The sequence below is a fragment of the Cygnus atratus genome, chromosome 1, assembly GCF_013377495.2.
Source record: "Cygnus atratus isolate AKBS03 ecotype Queensland, Australia chromosome 1, CAtr_DNAZoo_HiC_assembly, whole genome shotgun sequence".
Taxonomy (NCBI): Eukaryota; Metazoa; Chordata; class Aves; order Anseriformes; family Anatidae; genus Cygnus; species Cygnus atratus.
Window position 1 is genome coordinate 152,284,018 of NC_066362.1, and position 21,655 is coordinate 152,305,672.

At 55.1% G+C, this 21,655-nt stretch overlaps 1 protein-coding gene across 2 annotated transcripts; it reads right to left on the reverse strand.

The window, feature by feature from the left end:
- Nucleotides 1-14,392: 14,392 nt before the first annotated feature.
- ZIC2 (Zic family member 2) lies at nt 14,393-17,460 on the reverse strand. 2 transcript variants are annotated; one of them, XM_035557076.1, is made up of 4 exons: nt 16,452-17,460; nt 14,870-15,033; nt 14,541-14,677; nt 14,393-14,453 (listed from the first exon to the last, which is right to left on the reverse strand). In XM_035557076.1, exons 1-4 carry the CDS (start codon nt 17,458-17,460, stop codon nt 14,393-14,395), a joined length of 1,371 nt encoding a protein of 456 aa, XP_035412969.1. The 2 variants fall into 2 exon arrangements, with proteins under 2 accessions (XP_035412969.1, XP_035412968.1); XM_035557075.1 differs by having other exon boundaries at nt 14,393-14,677.
- Nucleotides 17,461-21,655: the final 4,195 nt, after the last annotated feature.

Below are 21,655 nucleotides of genomic sequence, written 5' to 3' on the forward strand. Positions count from 1 at the left end.
CACAGCTGGCCCAGCTTTTTTGTCCTAGAAATCCCAAAATGGAGAAGAGGGAAAAGTAACCATACTTCTACTGGGACGGGTATCACTGGTGTGTAGTTTCAGATTAACAGAGCTGACCTATAGAGACAAACTTAACTCAAAACATATATTTAGTAGCCACTGTTATAAGGTAACATAGGATTTTTTCATCCCTGATGCATAATTTATCCAGTTTTCTATGTATGAAGCATTCTACTTATTTTTCTGAAAGTGTTTATGTTACTGTAACTAGTAATAGATAATTTTCTAAGCCTGGAGTCTCTAGATGGCTGATAACGTACCTGAAAACAGTGAAGCTACAGTAACTCAGTAATGGTTAATTCAGACATTTTTATGCATGCATCACCCACCAAGACCAGGGGAGTTCCATGTTAAATTTTCATAACCTAGCAAAGTCTTTTATCTCTTGTTTACGTCTGAATAACAAGTTAAGTGTGATGCAAAGTCTTCAGACAGGTCAGAAACCAAACTGAACTGCTGGAGCAAGTCTGCAGTTGTCCTTGACGCTATGTCATTGAGATGGATCTAGATCTCGCAGATCTTGCTGTAACAATTCTTGAGGTTGGCTGACTTTCGAATGCTTAATCTTTTGACCTTTGTGATGCATTAATGTTTCCAGCATATTTACCTAAACTTTTAAGGAAAAGACATCTCGAATTATGTATGGAGGAGAAAAAGAAAGGAAAGAAATCTGGAACCAATAATCTCGTGGAGCTTGTAAATTCCTTCTTTCCAAGTTATTCATCCTAAAGAGGATACAAACTCTGCTTCTTAGAAACAAAAATGCAGACAGAGGAATGAGACACTTAATGAGCATAATATATCTGGAGGCTTCAGACCGTGGACAACCTATGCAAAGAATCTGCCTTTCCAGTCAAATCTCTTAAATTTTGTTCCCCAAATGAAAAGTTCATGCTGAAGAACAGCCTAAATTAATGTAGCTGAGAAGAAATCTGACCGGAGGACACTGAACTTCGATACAGATTTTGTCCGTGTTAACTTTGCTCTGATTCTTCCATGGTTTGGGAGGTTTATTCTATATGGAAAATATTTTTTTTCTTTTTTCTTTCCCTTTTTTTTTATCCACCACTTCAAAAGTGAATGAAGGAACACTGTAAAAAGGACTTAGGAAAGTCGTTTAGGGGCAAAAGCCACAGAGGAAATTTGAAACCACAGAATATTTATTTTAGAAAATTGATCACATAAAAACAGGAAAGAAGATTAAATTGAAAATATTTGGCAACTGTAAGTATGAGACACCAGTAATCATCTGCTGCTGTGTCTACTGTGTAAACTGTACATGGACAAGATAGGCACATGCAGCACATGTCAGATTTCAGATTACGCGTGCGTTGCTTTATGATTCATAAATATGCGTGATTTCTCCTCGATGTTCCCAAAAGTCTGTGAAATAAGGAGGCTATGGGATTGAGGCTACGGACCTGAAAACTGAAATACTGCATCAGTAAAGCAGAGAAATCTGCTCTACCGTTCATGCATCCCATACCCTATGGGAAGTGTCATAGTGCCATCTGATATCCAGGAAATCCTGGGCTTCATCTTGAGGTCTCTTATTCAGCCTTAAGGGGGTAGAGCCAAAGGATCTTACTGCAATAAATCCAGGGACTGGTATTTTCTGGCAATTCAGTTCAAGGTTGATCATTTCTGGTTGTTCTGTATGAATGGGGCATCTGGAGTACCTGTGATGCTTGCCCCTTGAAGTGCAGAGGGAAATTTTACTCTATGTGCCTCACAGTGCTGCTGTGACAAAAAAGTTCTAACAGATCCCCAAAAAATTGATACCTTTGAGGTTAACTGCACATTTAGAGTGGGAGATTTAACCCAACACCATGGGTCCAGTGGCTTCTTGGGGATTATCTGCTCAGGTCAGCGAAGAAGGGCTGTATTATTTCACCACAGGTGCTCTTCAGCTTTGAAGTGACTGATCACCTGTGCTCCTGAGGGATGACCGAGCATATCTCCATTCTGGAGATATTTCTGGATTTGCAAGGGGAAACCCCACACAGCAAAACAGGCTCAGGTGTGGAGACCCTGACTGTGTCTCCAAAGCTACATGATCTTACCATCAGCAGTCACAGCAAGGCGATTTCTGTAGGATCTCTGCAGGTGAGGTGCTGCCAGGAGGGTACTGCTCGTTATGTCCTTCTCGTTAAGGGACACTCAAAGGGTGACTAGTTAAGGGACCAGGGTACCTGAGAGGTCCCTGGGGAGTGAACAGGGTGGTGCTGAGCTCTGCTGCTGGCAGAGGTCAGCCACATATTGCCCCCACCTCCTCAGCAAGAAGCTAAATGTTTCCCCAGATAAAGTTGCAGGTAAAATCTAGGCAGAATCTGGTTGGTCTCCTCAGTGTTGTGGAAAACACTGTGAGTCAAATGTCATCCCAAACAGACACTCAGTCCCTTTAAACCCCAACACCAGCTGATGCCACCGCTGGTGGAAACAGGCAGGCTTCTCATGCACCACCATTCTGTTGGAGCCCCCCTGCTCCCTCAGTCATGGGCCTGAGCCTCCATATCTCCCCAGAAAGGAAAAGACGAGGACAAAATATGGATGAGACTTATTTCAGAACACAGTGTTAACGTCTGCGGGTGTTTGCTTTTCTTTGAAACTGCTTTACGTGTCCCCTTGTAGCCCCTCAAAAACCAGCTCCATCCTAACCATCTGTTATAAGGTAAAGTATGAGCGCAAACTGTTTTCAGTATCCATCTCCAGTTTTCTACGTTGGACTTTAATTCCCAAATTGTATGCTGGCAGTTGCAGTCAATAATGACTGCAGAATTTTATATTACATTAACTGCAGCAAACAGAAATCTAATACCTCTTTAAAAAAATAAAATAAAATAATTCTGGGTGTTATAAAAATAAAACAAATATTTCTGAATGGAGCCCAGCAGCTGTCCTCTAATTACTTTAAATTTCAGTATATAGCAACTATGTTGAGTGACAAGTCAATTTATTTGCGTGCTGGAAAAGTTCATGTTCTAGGCACGTGTTTATATGATAACAGCTTCAAGCATATGCTTTTTATTTTTCCCAAATAGACATACGATGTTTTTCCTCGAGCCACATAAGTTTTCTGCTCATATGCTGCAGTTAGCACACATTTTTCCGTATTTATAGTTTTGTGGGTGTGAATCTGATAATCTTGGGAAAAGCTGGATTGGCAGCTCTGTAAAATACTCCAGCCTGCCCTGCTACTCACCTTCATCCTGACCTGAAGAAACCACCTCCTGGGGAGAGAGAGCAGGTCCCTCTTGGTGCCCAGCTGGCACCTGGTTTCCTCGCTGGAGGCTGCCCACAAACACTGCGAGCAGTGCCTCTTCTCACGCTTCTTAGGGTGATTGGGACACTTGCTTGGAGGAACTTGTTGAAGTTCTACATTTGTTTACCAATCCGTAAATTCTGTAGATACAAAAGCATAATATTCAGGGTTTTTTTTTTGTTATTATTTTGTTTTCTTTTGGCATGCTAAGAATGAAGACGTCTCAAAAGACAATCTTGCATGGAGCTGAATTAGTCTTATAACAGTCAGTATTTTACAGGAATTCTGAAAGAGTTCAGATTTCCTTGTTTTACAGAAACTTTTCCATTTTACCAAGACATGAAAGAGAGAGAGAAAGAGAAAAAGAAAGAGAGAAAGAAAGGAAGAAAGGAAGAAGGAAACTAAAGAAGGAAAGAAGGAAAGAAAGAAGGAAAGAAGAAGGAAAGAAGGAAAGAAGAAGGAAAGAAGGAAAGGAGGAAAGAAGGAAAGGAGGAAAGAAGGAAAGAAGGAAAGAAGGAAAGAAGGGAGGAAGGGAAGAAGGGAAGAAGGGAAGAAGGGAAGAAGGAAAGAAGGAAAGAAAAAAGTTGATTGTCTATTTCTCTGCTAAACTCCAGGTCCCTTTCACAGTGATCATAATCAAGCATTCAGTCATACCAGATTTAAAACCATGGGGATTTTTGTAGAAGGCAAGCTGCCTCGCAGACATATGTAAAACCAAACCGCAACCTGGGGCTAGAATTTGATGGGGTGAGTCTTTGTAAAATTCAGCCTTCAGAAGATGCAGAAATACCTTCTGGAAATAAATGGCAATTGAGCGTTCTGTTCTTTACTAGACCTAAGCCCATGAGATTTTTAAAACTCAGTCCCTGTGATATGGAGTGTGGCCCTTGCCTTGGCAGCAGTTCAAATCAGTTGAAATAAACCTGGAGGTTTCATTTTGTCTGGCTTGCCCAGGAGACAACCCTCTAATCCATAAGGAGGCTGGATATAAAGAATGTAGGCATGCAGCAAGAGAGGTGCCTACGGGCAGCAAAGGGCAAGAAATCAGGATGGGTCAGCTGAGCAAACATCAAAGACTCTCAAATAACAAACAGAAAAGCAAATATTCCCGAGCAAATGGGATATGCCCATAACACTACTGAGATTTCATAGAAACCATTCTTTGAAAACAGTTCTGCTGAGGTGTCTCTATTTGTCTTTCCCATTCTGGAATATTGAATTAAGCCAGTCTGTTTGCTCTTAAGTTCATCTGTTCTTGCAACTCGTTTCCCACCACAGCCTCTTGACATTGCAATTATCTCTTCAGCAGCTCCTGATAGTACCACAGATGTTTGTGTTGTCCATCTGGATACTTCCAACGCACCCCACCACGAGACTGGCTTAGCAAAATGCATGCAGGTACAGAGGATAAAAGGTATTTATCCATACTGGGACTGCACAAGGTCTAGGAATTATTTAAAATCCACTTAAACCCTTGAAGGAAAGAAGGAATGTATTTAAGGATTATTATTTGATGGTATTAAAAAAGCGTATTTTAAAGACAAAAATCCCTGCATGATTTCCACTGCTACATCTCATTCATGCAGAAATTAGGATCGAGAATTACAATAACCAAAAATTTCAATGCTCAAGCCCCTAACTTGGGGTAAACCCAGAATTTTTTGCTGCTTCATTCTCCCACATAGCTTCCACCGTTCTTTGGAAATTGATATAAGCTACATGTGGTGCAATCATTGCTTAATGTAATTGGCCAGTCTTTTGGTAGGTCAGTGTCAGGCTGGCCGTATCTCCGGTGGGCTCCATATGGGGGCTGATCATTTTGGCTGCACAAGGAGCTGCCCCGATGGCTGAATTAGTCACTTAATGTCTGGCATGGCTTGTGGGATGAATGAATTCTGCCGGATGATAAATTTCCTCTAACAGCTGTAGCAGAAAGGAGGTTGCCAAAATCTCACACTGCAGCCTATGATTTCAGGCTAAGACACGGCAACTTTCTGGAAAGCGTAGTGGGACAATAAAAGATGTGCTAAATATACAGCTCCACGGAAGGCTAATAAAACATCGGAGGTTTCTTTTGGCTGGTAGTGGGGCTTGGTTTCACTTGGGAAGTTCCTGAAGTTCTTGCTTTGCACCTCCACCTCGTCTTCTGCCCTTCCAGTCATTGCTCCCTTCAGCGGAAGGAAAACGTCCCCATTGTGCAAACAGCAAACGGGTCCTTCTGTGCACCTGTGCTGCTGCTTCACGTATGTGCTCCATATATACATGTATGTACAGATGTTTAAGGACCGAAATTGTTTGGTTTTCGCTGTTAAGCCCACCGGCACCCCCAGCCCGGACAGTCTGCTCTACACGGTGTTTGCCACCGTGTGCCACCCGCGCCCTGGGGGCTCTGCCCCCCGCGCAAATCCGCATCCCGGGGCTCACTGCTCCTTCCCCCCCATCCCCGCTGCTTCTTCCGACGGGGCCGAGCCCCGAATAACCCCGCAGCCCACCCGCAGGCCCCCGGGGGGGCTGCCCGACCTTTCCACGGCTGCTGTCGGGGCCGGGCTTTAGGGGACGAGCTGAAAACGAGCCCCCCAAACCCCTTCTGCTGACCGGAGCGGGGGGAAGCGTTGGAGACGGGGAGGTTCCCCCAGCCGTTTGCCAAAATCTGGGGAACACCCGCGCCCCGACGGCCTCCCTGCTGCCGGCCGGGCCGCGCAAATCCCGCGCAGAGAGCAGCCCCGGGGCGCGCAGGGAGGGCGCGTTTCGGGCCGGGAGCCCCAGAAACGGGCGGCGGAGCCCCGATTTCAGCCGGCTGCCGTGCCCGCTGCCAGCCCCCCCTCGGCTTTTAGCCGCACGTCGGGGTACGGTGGGAGGCGGTCGGGGAGCCCGGGGGGGCCGCTCGGATCGGGGATCATTTATTTTTTTATTACTGGGGAGGTGAGGGGGGAGCTAAAAAAAGAGAATCATCCCTCGCTTTGCCTTTTCTCTCCCCTCTTGATTTTATTTCACATCCTTAAGGCAATCTTTTTTCCCAAAGCGTGCATAACAAAGGCAGAGGATCGCGGGGCCGTGCGCCCCGTCCCGCCGCCCGGCGCAGCCCTGCGGGGACGCGGGGACACGGGGCTGAGCGGAGGAGACGAGGGATGAAATGGGCAGTGGGGGCTCGGCTGCCTGCCCTCCCCCCCCCAAAAAAAAAACAAAACGGGGGGCCAGAAGGGCTGCGGGGAAGCCCAGGTGGGGTCACCGGAGCAGCAGGCAGGAGGTTCCGGGCAAGCAGAGAGCTGAAATCTATCTTCGCCCTGCCCAAAATAAAGGGGGGAGAATAACGAAGCGGTGGCAGCGCCGCCGACGAGCAAGGGAGCCTTTAAAAGTCCGGCTTGCTGGGGAGAAATGACTTTGGGAACCTCTCCCCCCGGTAACTTTCCCCCCCAAACTGCTACCCAAAATTTGGAGACGGGGAAGAAACCTCCCTGATCCTGCCGGGCACCTCCACAGGGCAGGCCTGCGCGTTTTCCTGTAATTCCGGGATTCCCTTTTGCAAGCTATTAAACAGAGTATTGAAAACATTTTCCTTCTGGTGCCTGTTCTAGCCTTGTAGCGCTGGCATTAAACAAATAGGAAAAGTGTGTAAAAGGGAGGCTACGGTTACAGCATCTTGGCCTGACATTCCCACATATAATTAAAAACATAGCCGCAATAATGCATAAATAAATAACAGCAAACAGAAGGATCCGTTCCCGTTCCAGTCGAAATCAACTGTTTTGGCTCTGTCACCGGATCATTTTATTGAGGCAATCTACGCTGTTCCGTCCTAATTTTATTTTATTTTATTTTAGTAGGAGGGGCGGTGGGGAAAGAAACGATACGCTTGTTTTTTTTTCTTTTAAGTCCGTGTTTAGTTTTAATTTTCCTGTATTTTAAAATAAACACGTTGGCTGGGGCGTGTTTGATCTCCGCGAGAAGGAAGTCTATATTGTAAAGGAATGTGCAGCAGTTTGGTATGAAAATGGGGTTGTGACTCACAGCTGCAGGCAGGGAAAAAAAAAAAAAAAAAAAAAAAAAAAAAGGTGTTGTGGTGTCAGCCAGAGGTGTTCAGTCTAATAACTCAAGCTGTAAACTGTATCCTCTAAAATTACTTACGTAGTAAATCACTCAGGGGTTAAAAAATAGACTGGAAAGCGTCGGGGAGAGAGAGAGAGAGAAAAAAAAAATCTTTTCACGAAAATTATTGGTAATGACGGGAATTAGGGACTTGAGCATCTCCCTCATTTTCCTGCTAATTGCCCCCGCGCAGCCGACGGTGCTCAGCCCGGCTCTGGCCGCTCGGCAGCGAAAACTCGCACTTGTATTTGGGGACGGCTGTTTCCCTGCCCTCTCGCCCGCATTTAGGGCTGGCTGAGCCCTTCGTGGGGGGGGGAGGAGGGCAGCAATTTCGGGGGGCAGCCCGGACAGCGATGCACGAGTGCACCGTACCGAAAAGCTCCCCAAAACAGCCCCTTTCGCCCCGCTCCCCGTGCTGCTCCTCCCGGGCGGCTGGAGCGCCTTGGCAGTGCCTCTCTCGGCGAGACAACGGCGTTTTCCCGTCCCTCCATCCCCACCGGGGGGGCACCTGGGCTGGGGACGGCTGGGGAAAACGGGGGGGCCCCGTGCGGAGCTGGGAAAGCGGGGAGCCCCCCCCGCGCCCGGCGGGGGAGCGGGGCAGCCGGGCGGCGGGTGCGGGGCTGCCCTGCGGAGGAATGAAGCGAGCAGCGAGGCAGAAACCCGAAAGGTGGAGCCCCGGCGGAGCCCCCTCCGCCCCCCCCCCCCCAAAAAATTTCCCACGCGGTTTTCCTACGCGGGGTCCGGCGGCTGCCCCCCGGGCTGCGGGAGCGGGCGGCTGCGAGGGGAAGGGAGATGCTGCGGAGGTTTCCGACGGCCATCGGGGGAAAAAAAAAAAAAAAAAAAAAAAAAAAAGAGGAGAGAAACGGCACCGAGAGACGCGGAAGGGAAGGGAGCTAAAGCGAATAAAACAAAAGAAAATCAAAGGGGCGAAATTTGCCCCACGGAGGTCGGCGAGCGTTCAGGGTGGGAATCGGGAGTCGCCAACAATTAAAACCCGGAACCTGCGTTCATTAGCATTCAGGAGCCGGGACCGAGCTTTTATGTTTATCTTTCTCCGCGGATCAATATTGTAGCAGCATGTGCCGGCAACGAGCAGAAATCTGGCCGCCGCCTGTGGCTGACCTTTCCCTCTCTCCCTACAGGTCAGCTCGTCTCCATCAAAACGGGGCAGCTCGTCCCCACGCCGAGCAGCACCCGGGGCCGCCGCAGCCACGGCGCTCATTAAAACCGCTGTTTAATCTAGGGGCTGGCACCGGGAATCAAAGGAGAAGGGGCTGTTTGCCCACACGGAGGAATTAGTGCTCTAGCAAAGAAAAAAAAAAAAGAAAAAAAAAGGAAAAAAAAAAAGGAAAAAAAAAGTTGGAATTAAAATTGCTCTTTTTATTTCTTTTTCTTTTTCTTTTTCCTTTTCTTTTCCTTTTCTTTTTCTTTTGCTTTTGTTTCTCTGTTTCTGTTTCTGTTTCTTTCTCTGTTCCTTTTCCTTTTCTTTTCCTTTTCCTTTTCCTTTTCCTTTTCCTTTTCCTTTTCCATTTCCTTTCCTTTCCTTTTCCTTTTCCTTTTCCTTTTCCTTTTCCTTTTCCTTTTCCTTTTCCTTTCCTTTTCCTTTTCCTTTCTTTTCCTTTTCCTTTTCCTTTTCCTTTTCCTTTTTCTTTCTTCTTCTTCTTCTTCTTCTTCTTCTTCTTCTTCTTCTTCTTCTTCTTCTTCTTCTCTTTCTCTTTTTCCTTTCCCTTTCCCTTTCCCTTTCCCTTTCCCTTTCCCTTTCCCTTTCCCTTTCCCTTTCCCTTTCTCCCTTTCTTTTTCTTTTCCTTCTTCTTTCTTTTCCTTTTCCTTTTTTCCCTTTTTCCCCGCCTCACAGCGACACCCACCCCAAACCCACGCACGCCCAGACCCCATCTCCCGCGGGGGCTCCACCGGCGCCGTGCCCCGTCCCTGCGGGGACCCCCCCGGGGGCGCCGTCGGGGCGGCTCCGTCCCATCCGGGACCTTCGGGGTGCCCCCATCGCCTCCCGGGACCCTCTTTCCCCCCTCCCCAAATCGGTCCCGCAGCCGATTAGTTGCCTTTTAACCCCCAAAACTCATCCCGCCCCTCCGGGGCGCCGCGGCTGGCTCCCACTCGTGGGAGCCCCCCGAGGTTTCCCCCCGAGGGCGTTCCTAAAAATCGAGTGGGGCCGTGGCCCAGGGAAGGGGAGAGGGACGCGGGGAACCTGCTCTTGTTTACTGCCCCGCGAGGAAGTCGGATCGCCGGGACGTTTTGTGTCGCGCTTCCTCTCCTCGGGACAACGGCGCAGCAGCGGCTTTGAAGTATTATTAAATAAAGACGTGAAACCCCTGGCCAAGGTCCTCTCCCCCCCACACCCCTCCCGTTCCCCTTCTTTCTTTTTTCCCCTCCTGGCCCCCTCCCGGTGTTAAACCCCGCAGCCCGAGCGGGGCCAAGGAGAAGGGGGGAAGCCCCGAGCCCTAGGGAGGAATTGCAGCTCCGGAGGGAGGGGGCACCGCGCCCCGCAGGGTGGGACAAAGGCTTTTGCCTGCTCTTCTAGTAAAGTGAGGCTCCTTCCCCGGCCGTCTGGCTCGTGGAGAAAAAAAAAAAAAAAAAAAAGGGGGGGAAAAATAAATAAGGAAAGAAAAGAAAAAAGCGACCCACGAGATTAAAACCCAACCAAAGAAACCCCAAACCAACCGTGCCCGGAGATGAGAAATCTACGTACCTCGCAGTGCCTGCGTGCACGTGTGGCCGGGGAGAGGTTTGGGTTAGCTTGTTATGTCTTCATATAGGGCAGGAAACGTGTACGACTTTCTGAAAACAAAGGGGAAATTTAAAAGGCTGTCAGGGGTTTGGGGAGGTCGGTGCGGTGCGGAGCGGGGCAGGGACAGGGACGGGGACAGGGACAGGGACAGGGACAGGGGCAGGGACAGGGACAGGAGCAGAAGCAGAGACAGGGAAAGGGACAGGGACAGGGGCAGGACAGGGACAGGGACAGGGACAGGGAAAAGGACCGGGATAAGGACAGGGATAGGGATAGGGACAGGGATAGGGGCAGCCGCAGGGCTCGGCTGCGGCTCGGCGCTGGGCTCCGGGCGGGAGCAGCCGGGATTTCTTTGAATTCACTTTTATTTTATTGCATTTCGGGTTGGGCCGTGCTGCTGCGGGCTGGTCCGGCGCTGGGTTTCGCTCTTTATGCCGCCCAGACAAAGGCAGCAGGGCAGCGGGAGCAGGTGAAGGGGGAGGCTCGGCGGGGAAGGGGCGGCGGGGCAGGTACAGGCAGCCAGCCCCGGGGGCGTGGGGCAGAGCCTGGCAAACCGAGCCTGGCTTTTTTTTTTTTTTTTTTTTTTTTTTTTTTTTGGGTGGGGGGAGCTTTGGGACAGCGACTCCCTGGAAAAATCGCTGAGGCTCTTCGGGGGGGTCTCCGGGCAGAGCGAGGAGCGAATTTTACGATTCGTAATAACGCCACTAATAAAGATCGGGACGGAAAGCTCGGATCCATCCCGATGGGCGCGGAGAAACGAAGAGAACCGGGCTCCGTTTTTTTAGGGTGGGGGGGTCCCCGCTGGCAGGGTGGGGACGGGCCCCCCGCTGCCGGCCGTCGGGGCAGCGCCGTCGGGGCGAGCGCTCCGCCACCCGCTGCGGCTCTGCGGGGGATTTTTTGGGGTGTGGGGGGCCGCAGAGGGAACCCCCCCGGCCTCCCTCCAGGTTTGCCTTCGGGGCCGGGGCGGAGAGGTTTGGAAACCTCGGGCTCAGTGCGAGAGACAAAGGGAAACGGGGAGCGGGGGAGGAAAGCGAGGTGGGGTGGGGGGGAATGGGGAAAAAAAAGGGGGGCAGGAGGGGAGCAGGAGCGGGACTGCGGGGCCGCCCTGAGGTCCCTGAGGCCGGGCCACCCGCGCACAGGGCTGCGAGGCGGGTCGGGGCCGCCCCCCCCAGCCCCCAGCCCCGGCACCCGATGAATTACTGCTCTCCCGTAAGCGTGGCAGGGCCGGGCCCGGGGTCAGCGCCCGGGGGAGGCGGGCTGGAGGCGCCGAGGCCAAGTTCAAGTTCAGGGCCAGCCCGGAGAGGACGAGGAGGGGGGGGCCGGAGAGGAAGAGGGGGCTGCTCACGGCCACGGCAAGCCGCGGCCCCTGTGGTTTGGCAGGGGAGTGAGGGGCCGCCTGCTCGGTGCCCCCCCCCCCCGGTAGCATCCGGGCGTGACCCCCGAGGCTCCCCAAAACGCCCGGCCCCGGCTCGGGGAGGCGGCAGGGGCAGCCCGGCTGGGCGCAGGGCCCCGCGGAGTTTCGCTCCGGGAAGGCCGCGGGGAGAGGGGCAGAGCCCGACGGGGCGGGGGCCGGGCAGGTGCCCCCCGCGCCGGGCTCGGGAGGGAATTTGGGCAGCCCCCGGCCCTGCCGAGGGACCCCCGCCTGATTTTTCGGCCGAGGTTACGCCGCGGGGCCGGCGGCAGGACAAAGAGGGATGCTCGCAGCTGCCTTTCCCACTGATCTCTCCAAGGGGCAGGCAGCATACGCCGGTGATTTTTATTTTACTTTTTTTTTAATTATTATTATTATTCTTTTTGTTGCTTAATATTATTACGGGCCGTAAATTAGATTTTAACAGCCGTTTGATTACTCGCGGAGCCCGCATGATGCGCGGGGATGGCCGCGCTGCGAGGGGCGCGGCTGCAGAGGATGCTCCGGCCCCGGCCTGAACTTGGCTGGCAGCACCGGGATGGGGGGGGGGCTTCCCTCCCCTTGCCTTGATTTTAGGAGCTGCCCCCCACCCCAGAAGCGAGCAGAGCCCCTTGCAGCCCCGGCTGCCCACCTGCCTTCCCCCCCGAGAGGCTCTGGACACCCCTCCTGCCACTTGAACACGGGGGACAGGGGCCCAAAACCACGACCACAGCCGGGCCGGGGGGGGTCTGTGGGCAGGGGGGGGCGATGCGGTCGGCTGCCCCTGAGAGCCGAGGGTCTCCTCTCTCCGCACACCCCTTCGCTGCGAGCCGTGCAGCCACCGCAGGGCGCTCGGGCTCCGGCTCACGGCGCTGCCTCTTCCCCGGGACGTATTGCGGAGGCCGGGGCCTTTTCCACGGGGGCCCGGCTGCTGCCAGGCTCGGCCAAAGCGGGGGTCGGGGGGACGTGTTTTTTTTTGGGGGGGGGGAGGTGGCCCCGACGGCTCCCGCAGGGGGTACGTGGGGACCCCGCACCCCTGGAAGAGCCTCGCTGCCGGCCCTCGGCCCCTCGGTGGATGCATCTGAGCTGCTCCCTGGTTAAAAAAAAAAAATAGAGAAAAAAAAAAAGGAATAAAGAAAAGAGAAAGGCTCGGAGGGAAATCCGAGCTCTCGGACGCTGTCGCTTTCTCCTCTTCGGAAAAGGTGGGGAGGCGCCGAGGGGCTCGGCAGCGCCTTCGGGCGCAGCTCCCTCTCCGTCCCCTCCTCGGGAACGGGTGCCCCGGCCGGGCACGCAGGGGGAAAATCCTCATAAGGCTTCGCCAGGCCGAAGACGGAGGAAACGGGTCCCTTTCCACGTAGAGCTCTTCCCCGGAGGTCCTTCCTCGCGAGCGGTTTGGGAGGATGCGCAGGGTCCCCGTTTTCGCTCGGCGCGCCGCTTCCCCAAACGCTGTCGTGCTCCTGGCTGCGGGAAAACCTCGTGTCCCAGCCACCGGCGGGGCTTTAAAAAAACATTTTGCGTTGCATCCTTCACTGCGACCCTCACACGCGTTACAGCGGGTGTCACAGAGCCCTTGGCGTAAAAAGAAAGCAGCCCGTGCAGTTTCAACACGTTTTTATTATATTTCTGTATGCATTACTCTCAAAACATATCACAAGAAATGATGAAACCACTTAAACCTTCAAATAAAAAAATCTGAAACAGTTTATGCTCACAATTGTACATATTTATAGTTAAGAAACATTCTTTATAAATACTGTTTCCTCTGTAGCAAGTTAATACCATAATTTAATTACAAATGGATAAATATGGTAACAGGTATTTACAGGAGGAAGGGTGTTATTACGGAAAAGCTAACGGCACGACGTTTATTTCTCCTCACAATCTTCCGAACAGGAACTAACAAATCGAACTTGCAAAAGCACTAAAACATCACATGTAAACCCAGCTAACAGAAAAATACATTCACAAGCGTTGTTGGTCGTGTGTGTGTGTGTGTGTGTGTGTGTGTGGGTAACAGAATGGAGACTTTGGCACGGTATTTCTTCCCCAGTCTATAGTCGAAACGCAGTTTACAATCAAGTTGCCTCTTAAAAAGGAACACAATATTCAAGATATCACAATTACAAAAGAAACCATATTTTTTCTCTCTTCCACGTTACTTTTTTTTTTTTAAACGGGTGAATTAAAAAAAAGGAGGAGAGGGGAAGGCGGGGAGGAAGAAAAGAAAAATAAAAAGTCCATCACTTTTTCGGGCGCGGAGGGAGAGAGGGGGGAGGAAGAAAAAAAAGAGAGAGAAAAAGGAAAAATCCAAAATAAAAAATAAGAAGGGGACCAATCCGCGGGTTACAAACGGGATGGGCTTCTATACACCGAGAATCCGGGAAATCTCCGCTCCCCGCTGGCCGGGGCCGGCCGCTCTGTACAGTCCGGGGCTGCTCCGGGCGGGGAGGCGCGGGGCCGGAGGGGCTGCAGTCTCTCGTCTTTTGTCTGGAGGCTCTGCAGGGAGAGTTTCTTTTCCGCCGCCTCGAGAAGGTTTTTGCTGGGTGGGTGCGTTTTCTGTTTGTGGTGTTGTGGTTTTTTTTTCCTCTCTCTTTTTCTCCTTTCCATTCCTCTCCGTCTTTGCTTATCTTCGGCACGTACTTTTACGGTTTTTTTTTCTTATTTTTTCCTTTTTTTTCTTTTTTTCTTTTTTCTTTTTTTTTTTTTTGCTGGTTTAAAGCGTTCTCAAAGAGAAGACCCCCACGAAGAAAACCGCCTCCTCCTCCTCGCCCCCGGGGCTGGGGAAGAGGGGGCCGCGACGGGGCCGTGCGGAGCAGTCCGGCGGGGTCGGGGGGGGGTCGGGGGGGGCACCTCAGACGTACCACTCGTTGAAGTTGGACGAGAGGCCGCTGTGGCCTCCGCCGCCGCTGCCTCCGCCGCCGCTGCCTCCTCCGCCGCCGCCGCCGCCCCGGTGCACGGCGGACACGGCCGCAGCCGCCGCCGCCGCCGCCGCCGCCGCCGCCGCCGCCGCCGGGGAGAGGTTGGTGGAGCTCTGCGGCTCGGCGCTGGGGGACACCAGCCCCGGGGGCGTGGAGGACTCGTAGCCGGAGCTGGCGGCCGGCGAGGACTCGGAGCCTTGCGGGGACGACTCGTGCACCTGGGGGGCAAAGGCAACACGGCCGGGTGGAGGGGGCACGGGGAGGCCGCCGCCGCCGCCTCCCCCCGGGCGCGCCCCCCGACGCCGGCCCGGCCCCGCGCCGCCCCCCGCCTCCCGCCGCCCCGACGGGGCGCCCGGAGCGGGGCGAAAGCCGCCCCCCCGCCTCCCGCCGCCGGCTGCGGGGCCGGGTACCTTCATGTGCTTGCGCAGGGAGCTGGGGTGCGTGTAGGACTTGTCGCACATCTTGCACAGGTAGGGCTTGTCCGACGTGTGGACGTGCATGTGCTTCTTCCTGTCGCTGCTGTTGGCGAAGCGCCGGTCGCAGCCCTCGAACTCGCACTGGAAGGGCTTCTCCCCTGCAAGACAGCAGCCTGTCGGGCCGAGCCGGGCCGAGCCGGGCCGGGCCGAGCCGGGCCGGGCCCCGCGTCCCCCTCTCCGCGCCCCGTCGAGCCCCGGGAGCGCCCACGGGGGAGACCCCCGCCGGCATCCCCCAAAATGCGGCGAGACCCCTCTTAGAGGGCAAGCCCTTAAGGCCGGCTTTGAGGCCGGGCAGAGCGCTCGGAGCCAAACTCGCGTCCGCTGGGAAAAGCAAACCCCCGGTGAAATACCGCGGGGGATTTTCCTGCGGGGCCCCCAGCCGGCTGCCGGGGCAATTTGGAGGTGCGAACCGCGCGTCCCCCCCCCGCTTTCCGAAGGGGGGACACCCGGTTCGCCATCCGATTCCATTAGCACCCAAAGCGCTTCCCAAAGACATCCGCCCAGACACAATGGGCTCCGGCGCGGGCATCCCGAGCAGAGCCGTTTCTCGATTTTTAAACCTCGTTAAAGCCTCGTCTCGCACCTAGCGCCGCGCTTAGCACCCGCGGAGACAATGGGCCCGCAGCTTTGCGCCCGCTCCGGGTAAATATTTAGAGGCCAAGTGGCGAAAATATTTGGCTCTCTCGGAGGAAATAAGTCTGGCACAAGCCGAGCCGGGAGGAGTAGTAAATGAATAATAGATGAGGCGGGCGGGGGGGGGGGGACGGGGGGGACACGCCGTGATTTTGTTTTCCCTCCAGCTCCCGCGATTTTCCCCCAGGAAAGCCTCGGCGCCTCTCCCCGCGTTGCCCCCGGTTCCTGCCCAAGTTTCCGAGCCTCAAAGCTTCTGCTCCATAATTTCACTGTTCCATAATTTCTCTGTCCCTTAATTTCACCGCCTCTCGCAGCCCCTTTCACTTCGAGTGAGACTCGAAAAGCGCTTTTTTAAATTTTATTTTTATTTTATTTTATTTTTTTTTCCCGGGGAGGCAATTTTATTGCCTTGCTCGCACCATTTAAATGTAATGCAAAGCACGCCCGGGCACGGACCTTTGGCCGCTTCCTACGAGCTTTCGGGCTTTTCCTGCGGCCCCGTGCCGCTTCTCTCCCCCTCTCCCCGGCCGCACAGGCTCAGGACAGCCGAGCTGAGTTACCGGCAAAGGCTCCGGGCAACGCCAAGGCAGAGGGGTTTGGGGTTTTAGGGGCTCGCAGCCGAGCGGCACCGCACAATTTAGCGCCCGCTGCGTTCGCGCTGCTGGGAAAGGCTCCGCCGAGCCCGCTCCTCCACCGGCCGGCCTGCGGGCGCCCTTCCCAGAGCTCGGGGGAGGAAAGAAACCCCGGCGACCGCGGCCCCGAGACGTCCCCGGAGGCTCCGGCCGGGGCCAAAAGCGCCACTGGAGCCCGTCCCCGTCCCCGTCCCCCTCTCGCGCTCCGTCCCTCGCTATCTCGGCGTGCCCGGCCGGGAAACGCGCGTTACCTGTGTGCGTCCTTTTGTGAATTTTGAGGTTTTCCGACCTGGCGAAAACTTTCCCGCAGCCGGGGAAGGGGCAGGGGAAGGGCTTCTCTCCCGTGTGCACTCGGATGTGATTGACCAGTTTGTATTTCGCTTTGAAGGGCTTGCCTTCGCGGGGACACTCCTCCCAGTAGCAGACGTGGTTGCTCTGCTCGGGGCCCCCAACGTGCTCCACCGAGACGTGGGTGACCAACTCGTGCATGGTGCTGAAAGTTTTATTGCAACTTTTTTTGGGGTTGTTCAGCTGCTCGGGGTCGATCCACTTGCAGATCAGCTCTTGCTTGATGCACTGCTGCCGCATGTAGCGGAAAAAGGCACCGGGGTGGTGGTGGTGGTGGGCTGCCATGTTCATGCCCATGTTCATATTCATGGGGCCGTACTGGTTGTGCAGCTGAGCCGCCGAGTAGGGGTCAGTCCTGGGGCTGGAGACCTGCCGGTACTGATCCGAGCGGGCGAACACCTCCCCGGGCAAGCCGAGCCGCATCTGCCCGTTGAGGACGTTCTGCGAGGCGTGGGGGCCGTGCTGCTCGTGGATGCCGGGGAACAGGAGGTGGCTCTGAGCGTCCGTGTGCGGGTGGTGCAGGCCGCCGGCCGCCGGCCCGAAGATGCCGTGCTGCCCTCCGGCCGCCGCCGACTCCCCGAAGCCCCGGCTGCGAAACAAGAAGTCCCGGGGGGAGTTGAAGGGCGCCCCGGAGTACGAGCCGACGTGGGCGGCGTGGGGCCCCAGGGCTGCGGCGGGGTACCCGGGAGCCTGCGACGTGAACGCCGAGCTCTGCCCGGGGGAGAGGTCGTGGGCGCCGGCGTTGAGCTTGAAGGCTCCCATGTGCGCCGCCGCCGAGTCCACGAAGCCGTTCTGCGCCGCCAGGCTCAGCTCCCGGTCCTGCATCTCGGCGGCCGAGTGGTGGTGGTGGTGGTGCCGGGCGAACGTGCCCACGCCGAGGGCCGGGAACTGCGGGCCGGCGTCCAGCAGCATGGTCCGCGCCGGGCACGGCCACGGGGAGCCGGGCACGGGCTCCGGCGGGGCTCCGGGGACCAGGGCGCCGGGGCCGGGGCCGCCCTCCCGGTGCGGGGCCGCTTCCCCCCGGCAGCCGCCGCGTCCCCCCCGCCTCCGCCCGCACCGGCCCCGCCGCTGCCGCCGCCGCCGCCGCCGCCGCCGCCGCCGCCGGAGCCGGAGCCGGAGCCGGGCAGCGCAGAGTCCAAAGGCGAGCGGAGCCCAAAGTGTATTAAAGGAGCTGAGGCGGGGGGCGGGCAGGGGAGGGGAGGGACGGCGGCGGGGACGAGGGGGGGCCGGCCGAGCCCCGCCGCTCCCTGCAGCACGCGCGCGCGCGCACACGCGCGCACACGCCGCCTCCCCCCCCTTCCCCTTCCCCTCCTCTCCTCTCCTTCCTCCTCCTCCTCCTCCCTCCTCCTCCCGCTTTATCCCCCGCCGGCCCCCCGCACGCAGCAAACTTGCAGCCGCGGGTTCCCACGGACGGGAAAGGGACCCGAGGCTGGGGGGGGGGGAGCGGGGGGGGGCGCCGCGAAAGGGGCGTGGGGAAGGGGAAGGGGGGGGAAAAGGGGGAAAGGGGGGCCCGGGGAGGATTAAAAACAATGGGGGCGGCGGGCGGTGGGGGTGGGGACGGCGGGCAGGGGCGGGCAGGGGCCGCGGAGATGCGCGGAGCGGGGCCGCGGAGTTGCAGCCCCTCTCCGCTCGCCTCTCTCGCTCCTCTCCTCCTCTGTTTATTCCGCCGGGCGCTGCTGAGCCTGCCGCTTTTTATTTTTCTCCCCCTCCCCTCGCCCCCCTTCTCTTTTTTTCCTCCCCCCCCTCCCACCCCCTCCCTTTCTCCCTGCCCAGCCTCTCTCCCTCCTCCCGGCCTGGCAGCTCCTCTTCCAACGCCCCCTATAACAGCAGCCCGGGCTCTCTCCCAGCTCCAGCTCATTGGCCCGGGCCGCCCCGTCCATCCGGGCGTCCCCGGCCACCGGCTAATCGCCGAGCGCCGGCCCCGAGCCCTGCCCGCCCCGACGCCCGCCCCGAGCCCCTCCGCTCGCCCCCCGGGGCCGCCCGACCCCCGCCCGGCCCGGCCCGGCTCGGCCCGGCCCCGCACGGAGCTCGGCAGCTCGGCCCCGGGCCCCGCAGAGGCTGCCCGAGGCTTTTGGGGTCGCCCCCCCCCCCCCGCCCCATAGCGGTGGGGTGGGTGGCGAGGGGTGGGGGGAGTCGCGGGGGGGTTGGCGAGCCACACGCCCGGCAAATATCGATGTGCGTTTGGCCATGCGATCCTGCCTCGGGAGGCAAACAAACAAAGCGAGGGGCTTAAAACATAAACAGGGTATCGTGGTTCTTTATTTTATTCCTTTTTTTTTTTTTTTTTTTTTTTTTAGGTGGTGATGGAGGAACTTGCCCATCCTCCATCCCCTTTCCCCTTTTCGGATCAAGCACACGATCGATAAAGGGACCGAGGGGGGAATGGGATAAAAGTCCCGCTGGCGCTGCAAATAAAATAAAATTGAAAAAAAAAAAAAAAAGAGAATAAAAATCAAAACAGAAGAGGGAACGGGCGCCCGGCTCGTCTGCTCCTTTAAACCACTTGTGCAGGAGCCGGTCTGCGGGTGTTGTGCGTCTGAAAGCAGATGCTTTAGGACTTTTCCCTCGTCTCTTCCCTTTCTTTAAAAAGCAACAAAACCCAAAGCAAAACAAAGCACCGAAAACATTAAAAAAACCGCCACCCTGCCATTGTTATTTGGAAACCGGATTCTTCCATGGCAGGGATAAAAAAGCGTAGGGCGAGCGCTCACACACACACACACAGAGCAAACAAGTCCACCTCCCCTCCCCCCAGTAAATACATGTCTGGCCCCTGCTTTGCTTTGGGTTGTGGTGCCTGAAAAATAACCATCGTGGGGCCGGCAATCAAGAGATTAGGGTTTTTAAAAAATAAAACGCGGCAGAGTTTTCATTTTTAAAGCCTGCCCGCACTTAACCTCGCCTTTCCCTTCTGATCCTCTCCGCGCTTCGCGGAGAAGACCCCAAAACTGCGGGGTTTTGTGGGCTTTGGTGGGGCTGGTTTAGGAAGCGGGCTGAATCCTCCCTGCGATGTTCTCCTGGCGGCGTTAAATCCTGCTTCAGGCACGGGCTCGCTCACAAGTGGAACCGTGTCCGGGCAAGATTTTTGCAGCGAGAGGTGGATAGATGATGGATGGATAGATAGATGGATGGGTGGATAGATGGATGGATGGATGGATGGACGGACGGACAGACGGACGGACAGATGGATAGATAGACGGATGGATAGATGGATTGATGGATAGATAGATGGATGGATGGATGGATGGATAGATGGATAGATAGATAGATAGATAGATAGTTAAAAAGGATGGAAATAACGAAGGAAAATGTAAAGCTGCCCACAGTCTAGGGTGCTTTAAATAGGGTTTCCCCACCGCTGCCTCTAAACAGTTAACCCGCTTCCAAGCCTGTCCGAAAGTGGCTGAAATGCGCCAGTAGCGCCCGTGCACTCCCCGAAGCGGGCAGGCTTTCATGTGGGAGCAGTGCCCGTCCTTCTGACCCGCCAGGAGCACCAGAAGACGAGCTGGATGTCAGCGCAGAGCTGCACCTCCGTGCCAACAGCCCTCCGCTCCGCAGCACCGTGCAGGCGGTGTGCTCCCCGTATCGCCCCTTCCCGGGCTGCAGCTCCGGAGCACCCGGAGCATTTGCTGTCCTTGTCCCGGCTCCCGGGGACAGACCGCGGGCAAATTCGGTTTGCCTTCCCCGAAAGGTTCCAGAGGCGGAGAGGTGCCTCCTCCGCTGCTGGGCATGGCGAGAGCCCACGGTGAGAGGGGGAAGCTCGGTCGGCTGTCCGTCTGCCTCCAGATCAGGGGAAAAATCAGGCGGACAAGCAGCCCTTTGCGGACACCTTTTTTTTTTTTTTTTCCACGCGAGAAAAAAATAAAAGAAGTTAGTACATCTCAGATTAGAAAGGAACCCGAGATGCCCAGGGAAAATTCCTAATGAAAAATATTGTTTTGGAAAAAAAAGATGAACGTTCATACAAATACCTACCTTCTAGACCTCCCCTCGTTATTTTTCTTCTTCCTTCTTCCTTCCTTCCTTCCTTCCTTCCTTCCTTCCTTTCTTCCTTCCTTCCTTTCTTCCTTCCTTTCTTTTCTTTCTTTCTTCTTCTTTCTTTCTTTCTTTCTTTCTTTCTTTCTTTCTTTCTTTCTTTTTCTCCTTCTCTTTCTTTCTCTCTTTCTGTCTCTTTCTTTCTTTCTTTCTCTCTTTCTCTCTTTCTCTTTCTCTTTCTTTCTCTCTTTCTTTCTTTCTCTTTTTCTTTTTCTTTCTTTCTTTCTCTCTCTTTCTCTCCTTCTCTTTCTTTCTTTTTCTTTCTTTCTTTCTCTTTCTCTCCTTCTCTTTCTTTCTTTCTCTCTCTCTTTCTCTTTCTTTCTCTATTTTTCTTTGTCTATCTTTATTTTTTTTCTTTTGTCTTTTCTTCCTTTCCTTCTTTCTTTCTGTTCTTTCTCTCCTCCTTTCTCTCCTTTTCTCCTTCTCTTTTTCCTTCCTTCCTTCCTTCCTTCCTTCCTTCCTTCCTTCCTTCCTTCCTTCCTTCCTTCCTTCCTCTCCGTTTCCTTCCCTTTCTCTCTCCGTTTCCCCCCTTCCCTAATCCCCTCTCCTTTCCCTTTATTCCCTTCCTCCCTTCCCCTCGCTCCCGTCCCTGCCGTCCCCTCCCGGGGACACTCGTGGGGACCGGGCCACCTCCAGCCACGCTCCGCTGTCCTCCCAGGGCTGCAGCCCGGCTCTGCAGGCAGCAGAGGAGCTGATCCAAGTTCAAAGTCACGTCGCCGGCCCTCCTGAGCCGTGCTTTATCCCCCTGCGAGCCGCAGGACCCCTCTGCCCAAGGCACGGGGCCCTGCGCTCTCCGCATCGTCCCCGGGAGGACCGCGCTCACCCCAGGTCGGGCTGAACTGCTCCATGCGAGTAAGTCTGGGGGCTTTTCTCGCCTTTATTATTATTTTTTTCAACAGGTTTCTGGAGGTGCCGGCCTTGCAGAGAGCAAACGTCAGCCTTCCCGGGAAAGCATCCCCCCAGCTTTTCTTGATTTTTTTTCCGATTTTTTCTTCAAAACTGCGCCGCTCTTATCGCTGCCGGCTGCTAACACGGAAGGAGCTGGCGGTGGGGTGGTGGTGGTGGCGGTGGA

Coding starts and splice junctions, on each gene's coding strand:
- ZIC2 (XM_035557075.1), bottom strand. CDS start 17,460: ATGCTGCTGGACGCCGGCCCGCAGTTCCCGGCCCTCGGCGTGGGCACG. Junction 15,034..16,451: donor TCACAAAAGGACGCACACAG/GTAACGCGCGTT, acceptor GCTGTCTTGCAG/GGGAGAAGCCCTTCCAGTGC. Junction 14,678..14,869: donor CCCTGCGCAAGCACATGAAG/GTACCCGGCCCC, acceptor TTTGCCCCCCAG/GTGCACGAGTCGTCCCCGCA.